The sequence below is a fragment of the Caretta caretta genome, chromosome 5 (genome assembly GCF_965140235.1).
Source record: "Caretta caretta isolate rCarCar2 chromosome 5, rCarCar1.hap1, whole genome shotgun sequence".
Lineage (NCBI taxonomy): Eukaryota > Metazoa > Chordata > Testudines > Cheloniidae > Caretta > Caretta caretta.
In genome coordinates this window covers 54628540-54641510 of record NC_134210.1, presented here as the reverse complement: position 1 = coordinate 54641510, position 12971 = coordinate 54628540, and the positions used below count along the sequence as shown (strand labels likewise).

At 43.9% G+C, this 12971-nt stretch overlaps 1 protein-coding gene across 1 annotated transcript in view; it reads left to right on the top strand.

Moving 5' to 3' along the window:
• The first annotated feature begins 12221 nt into the window (after positions 1-12221).
• The window catches only part of EDIL3 (EGF like repeats and discoidin domains 3), a 389385-nt gene continuing 388635 nt past the window's right edge, over positions 12222-12971 (top strand). The window contains exon 1 of the mRNA XM_048849644.2: positions 12222-12769. Within this exon, the coding sequence (XP_048705601.2) occupies positions 12703-12769 (67 nt within the window). The 5' untranslated portion in view covers positions 12222-12702. The remainder of the gene's footprint in view (positions 12770-12971) is intronic.

The following is a 12971-nucleotide window of genomic DNA, read 5'->3' as shown; positions in this document are numbered from 1 at the left end:
TGATGGAGATGGATTTGAGAATATTACTCCAGGCCATTAGACACTAGTTTTGCCAAAATATTGCCTCTTTACCTCAGAAAGTATACCATGTTTGCATATGCAGTCCATGTTTCCTGCTACAAGAACCACTATTTCACTACAGTGGGAGTATTCTTTCATCAGAAACTCAAAAGCATTTCCCTTCCCTTACACCAGAAATCCCCATACATGGAAGTCATGCTTCTAGGCAACATGGATTGCACGACCAGCTCAAGGCTGGCAATTATAACTGTAAAAATACACATGCAGGTTGAATGAGCAGGGTCCAGCCATAGAGAATTGAGCAGCATCATGTACAGGACTTATAGTGCATCTCCTGATGGTTATTTGATTAATGATATTGAGATATACAGTATTTATTACTGTGCCTCTTATAGAAAAGAATAGAAGCAGATGGTAAACCAAACCAAAATCAGAGAAACTCTAAATGAAGACTTGTAGGTTGAGGGAGTCCTCTAGTTGCCAGAAGATGGAAAGAAAGGTTCTTTTTTTAAGCCTTGGGCTGTCAAGCTCCCTAGTCTGTCTAGTAGAACATGACTTTCCACAGGGCTCAAAGCACTCACTTGTCAAAGATGTGCAAGTAATTTCAGATACAAATATTTTGAAGCTGAGCTGTGGTGACTTAAGAAGAAAATTGGCTTGATTAAAAATTTCAAATGTGAATATGACAGATATGAAAATTTCTTGTAATACCTTTGGGAGCACCTACTGTAATAAGTCTGTGTATCATTGTGGGCCAGGTACTGGATGTAATTCCATGGGGAGGTGGCCACAGTTCCTCCAGGAATTAAGAACTGTGGGGGTTGATTAGGCAAATTCTCTCAGGTTGTAACAGTCCCAGAGCGAGGCTCACCTGTATTGGTTCATACTGGACTCTCCAGAGACAGACAAAGAAAGGACTTTTGGATTAATAATCTGAGTTTAAATGGACTGCTTTTTGATCCACTAAATGGACAGGACTATGCATCCAAAAGGGGCTCCAATCCTTTCTGGGAAGGATTGGAAGGACTTTGGCCTCCTGAGCCCTCACAAGATTGATGGTAAGATATCTGATAAGCTTTTAGCACGTGTACAAGACCTTTTATGGTTTCAGTGTTTTCTCTGTAATACTTGCACTTTAAGCTTAAAAAGAGCTATGTGGTAGTTATCATACTGTTCATAAATCTTTGGAGAGAAAGTAAAGCAAGGATGCTGGTCTGCTTGGCCAGTCTGATTTGCTTGGGATATCACAGTGTAGGCAGGTAACCATGCAGCCTGGAAAAGCTCCTGGTCAGGAGTGAAAGAAGTGATGGCTGAGGAGCCAGGAGCCTAGAGTAGGTGCCCTCAAGGAACCAAGGAGGGGGAATACAGGTGGTGTTGCTCTGAATTGTGGCAGTGAACACTGGATATTTTTTTAAGCTACAAAAATGGATGGTCTAAAAAACTCAGTGCTCAAGGGATCAAATTTTCAAAGATTAGCACCCAACATACAGAGAAGCTGGAGTCCTGCCCCTGTTCTCCAACACTCCGGTGTGGCCATGCCAGCTTGGAGCTCTTCCTGCTACAGCGCACCAACCAGGAGCTCCCATTTCACAGGGCCATTGGCTGCTTTGTTCCTCCCAGGGCTGGGGATAAAGGTGAGTGTGTGTGGGTGGGGGAGGGACATGGCCCAGATGATTGTCCTGTGCCTTTGGGTTCTGCCAGAGGAACTGAAATATTATCCAGTGGCTGATTCCTGCTGCAGTTTCCAGATCCCCGTGGTATCCACCTCCTCCTCCTTCCCGACAGCCCTCTCTGAGCATGTGAGGCTTCCAGGCTCCAGGCAGCCATGGTGCATTGCAGGACCATCAGCCTGGCTCAGGCACTGCTCCATACCTCATTTTCCCCCCTAACATGGGGCAATGCTCCATTCATTAGGGGTTTGTGAAGTGCTTCGAGATCCCCTGGCAGGAGGTACCAGAGAGGGCAGCGAGTTACTGACAGCCCGTGGCAGTACAGAGCTGCGCGAGCTCACACAAGCCCCGTTAGTTTCAGCAGTGTGGATTTCCCCTGGCCGTCACCAGGCCTGGCCGTGCCCTTTCCAAGGGCAGCTCTCATGCTGTTGGCCCAGCTGCCAGGCCTCCCTTTGGTAGCTGCCATGTGCCTGAAGCATCTGAGGGCGTCTTTGGAACAAGATGGCTGCATGAGCCTCCATGGGCAAGGCAGGTTGGAGAGCCAGAGCTTGCACTGTCCCTGCCGGGGTGGGGGTGTAGGATGAAGTAGAAGTAGTATGCTTCTTATAAGCATAACGGGTCAAAGGAAGAGCCACCCCAAAGCACTGTGAGCACCTTGTCCAAAGCATTTTTCACCCCAAGCTGCACCCGGTAGCCACTGGCCAACCCAACAAGCCCGTCAACAGCTCCACTGGGGGACGGGCTGCCTAGAGAAGAGCCACTGTCCCCATCAGCCAGCTGGAGCCATGGTAACACAGGAAGAGCTGAAGAGAGGAGGGACAGACGGGATGCACTCTTGGAGCCCACACCCTGAGTCAGGGCTGGTTTGGGCTTCCCATGAATGATGGGTTAATTATCTGGATGATGGGATTAATTGCACCCTCAGCAAGTTCGCAGATGACACTAAACTGGTGGGAGAGGTAGATACGCTGGAGAGTAGGGATAGGGTCAAGAGTGACCTAGACACTGGAGGATTGGAACAAAAGAAATCTGATGAGGCTCAACAAGGACAAGTGCAGAGTCCTGCACTTAGGAAGGAAGAATCCCATTCACTGCTACAGGCTGGGGACCGACTGGCTAAGCAGCAGTTCTGCAGAAAAGGAACCTGGGGATTACAGTGGACAAGAAGCTGGATATGAGTCAGCAGTGTGCCCTTGTTGCCAAGAAGGCCAACAGCATATTGGGCTGTATTAGTAGGAGCATTGCCAGCAGATCAAGGGAAGTGATTATTCCCCTCTATTTGGCACTGGTGAGGCCACGACTGGAGTACTGCGTCCAGTTTTGGTCCCCCCACTATAGAAGGGATGTGGACAAATTGGAGAGAGTCCAGCGGAAGGCAAATAAAATGATTAGAGAGCTGGGGCGCATGACTTATGAGAAGAGGCTAAGGGAACTGGGGTTATTTAGTCTGCAGAAGAGAAGAGTGAAGGGGGATTTAATAGGAGCCTTCAATTACCTGAAGGGAGGTTCCCAAGAGGATGGAGCTCAGCTGTTTCCAGTGGTACCAGATGACAAACAAGGAGCAATGGTCTCAAGTTGCAGTGCGGTAGGTCTAGGTTGGATATTTGGAAACACTATTTCACTAGGAGGGTGGTGAAGCACTGGAATGGGTTACCTAGGGAGGTGGTGGAATCTCCATCCTTAGAAGTCTTTAAGGCCCAGCTTGACAAAGCCCTGGCTGGGATGATTTAGTTGGTGTTGGTTCTGCTTTGAGCAGGGGGTTGGACTAGATGTCCAACTAGATGTCCTGAGGTCCCTTCCAACCCTGATATTCTATGATATGATCTTCCCAGAAGCAAAACTCACTTGGGATGGGGGAGTGGAGAGCATAGAAAGATATAGTTAGGTGTCCAGTTACTCCATATCCTACGCTTACACAAATGCAAAATCTGCCTAACTGCACCCCATATTTGCAAGAGTTTAGTCAGCTTAGAAAATCTAAATTGAGTATAAAACAAAGATACTGTGACAAAATACAGCACTTACACAGGGACACTCCTAGATATGGCCCAAACTCTACACCCACTCCTTTTGGATCAGACCCTATGACAGTAACTATTCTCCAGCACATATGTCCAAACTGAAGAAAATGCTACCCTCGTACAAGGAAGCTGCCTCCTAATACTGACAGTACTAGTGCCTGTTTCCCAGCGCTACATTTTCTAGGGTGACCTTTGTTTGACTCTCTCCTATTCAGGTTCAAGATAGTTTCTTAAATGAAGCCCTCTGGACTGGTGCCTTTCTTGGAGAGGAGAAAATCTGGGATTGAAGGAGTTTCACACACAGTCAAACCTCCCAAATGTGGACACAAATTTCTATGTAACACACACACCCCCACCCCGCCCCATTCAAATAGCATGTAAATATATACAAAGGGCAGGGAGGACGGGTTATATGTTCTTTCTGTCGTGCTATAGAAGATACTTTAGTTACCTGGTACAGAAGTAAATTGTCCACCTTGTGAATATTATTAGTTTGCGATGTGTCTGCACTTAACTACCTTTTATTCTGTGATTATTTTTTTTCCCAAAGATATTCAAAATGGTTGTACAGACTGTTAGTCGGATAAAGTCAAGAGAGGTAGGCAAGAGAAAGGTGTTGGCTGAAACACTGGGTCAAAACCTGCAGGCCTCCTTCACGCAGGATGCTGACTGTCGTCAGGATGAGCACTGAGGGAGTTAAATCTTCTGTGCTTGTACAGCACCTAGCACAATGGGGTCCTGGTCCATGACTGGGGCTTCTAGGAACCACAGTAATAAAAATAATAATTTGTGGTTAGTACTGCTAATAGATGCATGTGCAATTCTTAGGCAATGTTGTGCATTTTTTGTTGCTGCCGCCTCCTCCTCCCTCCCCCTTTGTTTGTCTCCTCTATTGTTTGTCTTATCTTCTAGACTGTAAATTCTTCAGGGTTGAGATTATTGTTACTTTATATCTGTACAGACTTTAGCACAGTTGGGCCTCAACCTTCTTGAGGCTTCCAGGCACAATTGTGTAAAAAATAATTCAACTTGATGCAAGCCAAAAGAAGAATCAGTGCAAACTCAGATGAGATAGCTCTCTCAGGGTACTGAGATGCTGTGCTCCTACACCCTTTGCATTGCTATTTCAACCTACCAGGGTCTATTTCACCACATGGAATGACGGGTTGCCAATTCATCAGAAAGTACAAAGGCAATACTTATGATTAGTTATGTTATCTCTTTTTCCTTTGTGAAGCAATGTTTTTAACTGTCTAGAAACCTGGATGGCTTTTGCCTGCATGATCCAGGCATTACCCTTCAATAAAACTTACCAACTATTCATCTGAAATCTTGTTATGAAATATATTTCAAAATGAGTGATGTGGGGTTGAAAGTCCTCTAATTCTCGTAATATTCCCCTTATTTTGAAATCACAAAGCTAAATCTCAGTTTGCAGTTAAGTCTCTGAAACACAGATGGCAGAGCTCTATTAAATACTCTGTTGTAATTTCGTGGTTCCTCCCTTGGGTTCTGGAGTATAGTGTGAATGAGCTGTTAAAGCTAACAGTGCAATATAAGTGCAGAAAATAAGACATAAGATTTTTTAAATCATATTCTGAGTTTTCTCCCTTAGAATAAAATGTTGTACAAGACTCTTCTTACTGTATGTTACACAGCCCCTCACAGAACATTTAGCTAAAAACGTGGAAGTTTTTTCTTTAGAGAATTGAAGGTTCACAGTTCAAGTGGTTAAAACATATGTATTGGTAAGATCAAAACAGCTTTAGGAGTTTTTGAAATGATAAACTCACTCAATAAGTTCACCAGCTACTTTGTCTAAGAACTTGTGTTCAGGACTTATTTTGTAGGTTTATAGTTGAATAATATTTAATAAATTATCACCCTAATACTACCCTTAAACATACAAGGTGCAGATTTCACAGATTCCAGTGGTGTTACACCAGAGATAAGCTTGGTTGCTGACCTTTTAAGATATGGATTTTAAACTTGCCTCTCAAAAGTGGACTTTCAAAACCAATTCCTTTGCTTGGCGGGTTCACCTCCTATAGCAATTTGTATCTGTGCCAAGTCCTTTATATTTTAGACCAATGGGTTTCAAACTGTGGTCCTTGAAGTGGTTGTAGGCTTTCTGCTTTCATCTCATGGTGTTGAATGTGAAATTTTAAAAAGAGGCAGACCTGGCATCCTAGAAACTTTCAGCTGTTACATATTTTAGTATTCAAGCAGAGCCCTCTTATATTCTTCTGCCCCTTTGTGTTGCCAAGCAGGAATTGAAATGTGTTAACAAGGCTTTCTTTCTCAAGTGTTTCTTAGAGGTAAATGCAACTCTGATCAAATTTGCTGTTGCCTCCAGAATTGGAGGCCAAGAAGACTTGAATAAAAAGTAATCTAGAGAGGTTGAGTCTGCAGGCAAGGAGAGAAATTTGGTAGAAATCTCTGTAAGGTCCTACATCCAGGGAGAGGAATCAAGCAAAGGTAGAAGTATAGGAGAATGTAACACATCGGCCAAACCTATGCTTTATACGGGGACAGATACAGGAGGATTTAGGAAGCTGGGAGAAATCTGGTTGAGGATGCACGACACAATGTAGGGGGGAATTTAACAGATGACACGGGGGCTGGGACACTTGTCACTTTGTAGAGTGCAGAAGGATTTTATGATCCGATTAGGAAGTCAGGTTGTGGGGTTGGAGCTTGTAGTAGGGTTGAATACCTATTCCCTCTGTCAATAATGTGATTTTTTTTCCAGCATGTAACATTGCACACTGATTGAATCCCACTCTCACAATTCTGCAGTCAATAGACTTCCATTCAACTGAAAACAGCGTGATCACAAACAACACTTACTGCTTTCAGCTTTGTAGGCTGCACAGAATCTGTATACAAGATGCCAGTTTGCTATCAGTGATGCAGAAATATGAGAAGGAAAAAACAAAATACTCTGTCTAATGGAGCCCAATAAGTCTGAATAAATGATTGAGTATGTGCTTTACACGTGAAGCAGAAGTGGCATGTTAATGTTTAATTTAGTGTTTGCTGCATCGACAGAAGCAGAGTTCTTTAGGAGGAATCATCCACAGGTGTTGCACGTATACTAGACATACATATTTGTCCATTAGTACTTGTCCTCATAATTGATTTAGTCCTTGTGCCAGAGCCACTGTTATACTTTTCCCATAAATCTGAATTGCCTTCCCACTTACAGACATAACTAGACAGGGAATTATTTCATCTGGAATTAGACAGTTACTGCCACACTTGGGCCTGCATAGCTTTCTTCTTTTTATGGCCTCTTATGTTCTTTCCTTTAGAGATGGAAAGACCTATTTTGTTTAATTTTAAACCCACTCAAATGTTTAGCCATAGAATGGACTTTGCAGTGTATCTGTTCCATTTAGACAGCGAAAGTTGGTTTTGGAGGAAAAAGGAAATGTGATCATAATGATATTGATGATTTCACATAAAGACCCGCCCACCTCTTCCTTGTACATTGTCAGAAAGGGGGATTCCAAATTGGGAGTGGGAGAGAAAGAGAAGCTCTATGTTTTGGCATCAACTTGCTGTGCCCCGCCCCCCCGGCATTTATCTACCTGTCTTCTGATTGACTTGGCATTACAGGGCATTTGTTTTGAACCATGAATGTTTGGGGATGGAAAGATCTTCCATGCCTTGTGCATCCAAAACTCATGCTGATTTAACTGGAAATATTGCATGTGCAAGGGAGGTAGGACTAGTCCTATATGGGCAGTGACAAAAGGATGATCCCCACCCCTGACGCAGTATTCCAGAGGTGGAAATAGGCAGACTTTTAAAATTATTATTTATTTTTTCTTTTCTTTGTTCTAAGGCAAATATGTACTGAGTACTTTGTGAAATCAGTGCAGCAAGTTGTGAATGATGTATGACATGAAAAATCCTCCAGTGCACAAAGTACATACTTATTAGAAAACATTATGAGGAAAAATTACTACCCAGCTGCAGTAGCTTCTTTTTTATAACCTTAATTATAATTGAGGTTGTAATATAATTAGCAGCTGCACACCTCAGGCTTTGAGCCACTCTGATTTCACAAGCTAAGCAGGCTTAGATCTGGCTAGTACTTGGATGGGAGACTGTGATAAAGCTAATTCCTAAAGTAAAGGAGGTTTCTAAAATAAAGCTGGTATCTGAGATCCTTTAGAGATGTCAGCACAGTGATTCACAGGTTATGTTCTTGCTTATTGAAGGAGCTCTAAAATGTAAAGGTGGGTTAGCTGGTGGTAAGTATAAGCTGTTAGTTGTGTGCTTGTGGGGCTTTCTGTGTGGGTTTTTTTTTTTTAAATATATATATTAGTGGCACCTATACCAACATAAATTCTAGTTTAAACAAGGTCTAACTTATGTTACTCACGGATGTGAATAAGCCATCCCTTGAGCAATGTCAGTTACACCAACCTAAGCAGACAGCTCTAAGCCAGTGGGAGAGTTTCTTCTGCCATCATAGCTACCACCACTCTTTGAGACTCAAGTAAGTTGATGGGAGTATTCTCTCTTGTTAACTTATGTGAAGGTTTCTAACCAGCAGAGGAGTGAAGTTCTGGAACAGCCTTCCAAGGGGAGTAGAGGAAGCAAAAAACCTAACTTGTTTTAAAACTGAGCTTGATAAGTTTATGAAGGGGATGGTTAGATGAGGTAGCCCACTATGGCAGGAGGCCCATCCATGACTGCTAGTATCAAATATCTCCAAAGGCTGGGGATGGGATGCTAGAGGGGGAGGACTCTGAGATACTACAGAGAATTCTTCCCCAGGTGGTTGGTGGGTCTTGTCCAGAGGCTCAGGATCTAACTAATCACCATATTTGGGGTCAGGAAGGAATTTCCCCCCAGGTCAGATTGATAGAAACCCTGGGTTGGGGGTTGCCACACTTCAGCAGCGTGGGGTACTGGTTACTTGCTGATTTGAACTAGAGTACATGATGGATTCTCTGTAACCTGAAGTCTTTAAATCAAGATTTGAGGACTACAGTAACTCAGCCAGAGGTTACGGGTTATTACAGGAGTGGGTGGGTGAGGTTTGGTGGCTGGTGATGTGCAGGAGGTCGGACTAGATGGGCATGATGATCCCATCTAACCTTAAAGTCGCTGAGTCTATGACTTGTCCAAGGTCACACAAGTTAGTGGTAGAGCCCAGGAACAGAACCCACTATTTCCTGCCTCCCATTCCAATGCCTTCTCCATGGGACTACTCTGCTTCCTAAATTGGTTATGGTAAGAGAAAGTTGGATTTTGCTTGTAAATTAATGAGTGAGCTCTAAAGAAAGGAACTTATATCCTGCAGAACACTCTGGAGGAGAAAACACTTTGGAGAACATCTGTGTTTAAGGTAATACAGATTTACCCAAAGTCCTTTGAAGTCAAGGAAAGGCTCAAAATCCTGAGTGATTCTTAGAGTGTTCAGGTTATTGAAGACACATTTATGTGTACCTGTTAGACTATCCAACAGAGTGACTCCTTTTGTAAGAAAGTTTACAAAATCCGGTATTGTTCTTTGTTTCTTAGGATCCTTTGTGGTATGTAAATATATCTTTATTTTGCTTTATGTTTACATTGTTCTTGTTTTAGTTTGAATTGTTACTTGTAAAATAAGAGATAAGAAGCCAAGCTTAGATAAGAATAACAATAAGAATAACAATATTATTATTATTATATATATTATTATTATTATATATATTATATTATATATTATAATAATATTATATATATATATATATTATAACAATAACAATAACAAGCTTAGATAAGAATAACAATAAGAATTGTTACTTGTAAAATAAGAGATAAGAAGCCAAGCTTAGTACTGCTACCTCTTCTCAAAACTGAGAAGAGGTAGCAGTACTAATGTTAAAGGAACTCCAAAATGCACTTGTTACAGATAGAGCTAGTTCTTGCAGGACATATCTGTGAAGAGGGTTGCCAAAGGAATTCCAAGTTGCTGTAGAAGTGATGTTTTGTAATTCAGGATTTTATTGTGCCCCAATTCACCCATTAACTTTAATGATGCAGAATCAGGGCCTAGTGTGTGGGTTTTGTTCCTCCGATATGGCAGTGGGAGAGAGGTCACTATGCTGCTTCCTTACCCGGGACCAAGGAACTTCTCGTGGATGGCCCTACCTTTCAGCAGGTCCTGAGGGCAGACTTGTGGTCTGTTCCCTAGGGGCACAAACCTTGCTTTCTGAAGTAGGGGAAACACCACCACACAAGGGTTTCTTTACCCTTAAGCCCCTCTTGTGGAAGACCCAAACTAGTCCTCGGGTAACAGTCATCCCTGTGTCATTAGTGATCCAGTACTGAATCATGGAGGCCATGAGAGAGACAACTGTTATCCTCTGTATCTTGGCCAAACTCCAGTTTGGATAACTCTGTTCCTCTTACCTCGGTTCTCCCTGCATTTTGCAAATTGATACAATATTCTATGCTAAACACAGTTCTGGAAGGTGCTGAGATGCTATGGTGATGAGGGCACTCTAAGTACATCATTACAATAGAAGAGAATATTTTTCTTCATTTCTTGTCCTAAACTGCTGTGTAGTTTTGCTGTGCATTGCTAACCAGTTGCTGCATCCCACCAGAGAGGTGCTTGTATTTTAGTGATGGATGAAGTGATTGTTCTGTGTGTGTGTGTGTACACATATATAAAGTGTTTGAAGTACTTTGGGATTCTGAGGATGAAATGCACTATCTAAATGTATGTTATTACTCTGGTGACTTCATATTTTTTTAACAAAAGAGCAGGGCCTGGTCCACTTATTAATTCTCTTCTTTGACAATTTAATGGGATGAAAATATTTTTTTTAAATCAGAAAAAAGTGTTCTGATATGGATCTCTAAGAAATGGGAAATAGTTTCTAAGGGACGCAGTTGTAATCCCCACTGCTTACAGGCATTTAAAATTAGACAGAACACTAGAAAATAAAAGGATGGAGACTATCACGAACTGGCAGCTGATGGACTACATGACTGAAATGGTCTTTTCCAGCTCTAATTTTATGATTGTTGTCAAGCAACCCATTTTGTCATGGATTCAGACTTACATATGTATTCTTAAAATATCTTGGCATTTTTCCAAATCCAATGGTCTTCAATAATCAGTAAATAAAAATAGAATATTAATATCAAACTAGTATTACTATGAAGATACTTGTGTGGACTATAAAATTAATTGTAGGCATATAAAATCAACAGTTGTTTTAAAACATCTAAAGATCTTTCCAACCTCCCACAGAATTAATTAAATTGTGTCTATTACACAACATGTTGATAACTAGAGAAGGAGGATGGTTCAGAAAATGGGAAAAGAGGAAGGATGGTTCAGATGATAGGGCATTTACCTAGGATTTTGGAGATCTAGCAGCTTCTGTTTCCTGGTCTGCCACAAACTTCCCCTGGGATCTGACTTAGTCTCTCTGTACCTCCATTCTCTATCTGTTAAAATAGGGTATACTCCCCACTATCTCACAGGGATGCTGTGAGGGTAAATGTACTAAAAATGGTGAAGCACTCAGATATCATAGTAATGGGGCCATGTAAGTAGATATTTAAAAAAACAGACACATAGAATGTTCAGCTATTCTAATAGTGCACATTTAAAGTGTTTTGTAAAGTGGTCTGTCCTTTGACCTCAGTCAAAATCCAACAAAAGTTAGTAGTTACCAAAACCAAAGTTATCTGGTAGCCTTTGTGAAATTCCCTGGCAGAAGAGGACTCTGGAGTACGCACAGTTAGTCTTCAAGCTCCCAAATACTGCTTTGGCATGGACACTGAATTTTAATAGTGCTGGATCAAATCCCCTTCTGGTTCAGATGGTCTACCAAAGTGCAGGGGGAAACCGGTAGCCATCAGGATTGCGGTTGGCAGGGGCAGACTGGCACTGTCCATGCTGTTCTGTTGATGAACGTCATCCATTGTGAGCTCTAAATTGCCAGGAGGGCACTTCCTCTCGTTTGGACATTGTCCCATGGACCTCGGCCACCATCACCCAATTTTATTGCAACGAAGCCTGCATTGCCACTGACTGTGCCTCCCAGGGGGCAGAGCCTTTCAGCCTCTGGGACCATTTCATGTGCTCTTAACTCACCTAGAGAGGGAACAGAAGGAAATCAGCACTTTGCACTTGCACAGTGTGAGAGTGACCCATTAAGGGGCGAGGGGAACAGTTCCCCCAGCACAAGGAGACAGTGGCAAGATTTTACATGGGTGAGGATTTTCATTGCAAAGTTACCAAACACCAGCTGGGGGAGGGACACCCAGGCCAGCTACAAGAAACCACCACCTCCCTCCCGTTCCATAACGCTGTCCTCCTTCCACCGAGTCCTCCAGCCCCTGGGGCTGCGGGGCTCTTAGTGGAGGGTGGAGCAGGTGCAAGGTGTGTGTGTGTGGGGGGGGTGTATGTGTGTGTGGTCTTCTCGCTCTCTTCCAGCAGAAGGAGCCACTCCAGTGAAGGGACTAGGGGGAGGGGAGTGCTGGGGGGAGGGAGTTTAGGTGGCTCGGCTCTCCTCTCCGAGGCACGCCGCCTCTGTTTGTATACAGTGCGCTCTCCAGTCAGCAGGGCTCTGCCCTCTCTCCCTTCATTGTTCCCTTCCCGGCAGAAGCCCCTGCAGCAGCAGGCGCCGGAGGAGGCGGCTGCCACCAGCCCACTGGTAGACAGCGGGGAGCGCCACACGCCCAGCCAGCTCCCGAGCGCATCGCCGGACCAGCCCCTGCTCCGCAAGCCGTGATGGACTTGCAGCGCTCAGACTGTGAGCTGCTCTGCCTTATTCCGGGATCTTATCAGTAGGGGAAGAGGCAGAACTCAGCCACCCGCCAAGAGAATTAGCCTTATTCCAAGGAACCTCCGGGAAGAGGACATCTTCTTCCTGAGTCGCCTGGTGGAAGGATCCACCCCCCTTCCTTCTTTCCAAACGAACCCCCAGTGCCTGGGCTCGTCCCTTGGGGGAGGAAAAAGGAGCACGATGAGCCGCTTGCTGGTCGCCTGGCTTTTGCTCTGTTTGAGCCCCGGGGAGCCGCAAATCACCCAAGGTGAGGAGGGGCGAGAGGGGATCTGGCCGCAGGGTCCGCCAGGGCAGTGGGCAGGGTTGGGGTGTCCGTGGGGCCGCGGGGAAGCCAAGGGATCCCAAAGTCAGAAGCGAAGTGCGCTGTGTGGAGCGAGAATTGACGCAGGCGATCTTGGGCGGAGGGGACGTGAACTATTGGAAGCTGTGAATAATACAAAGCTGACAAC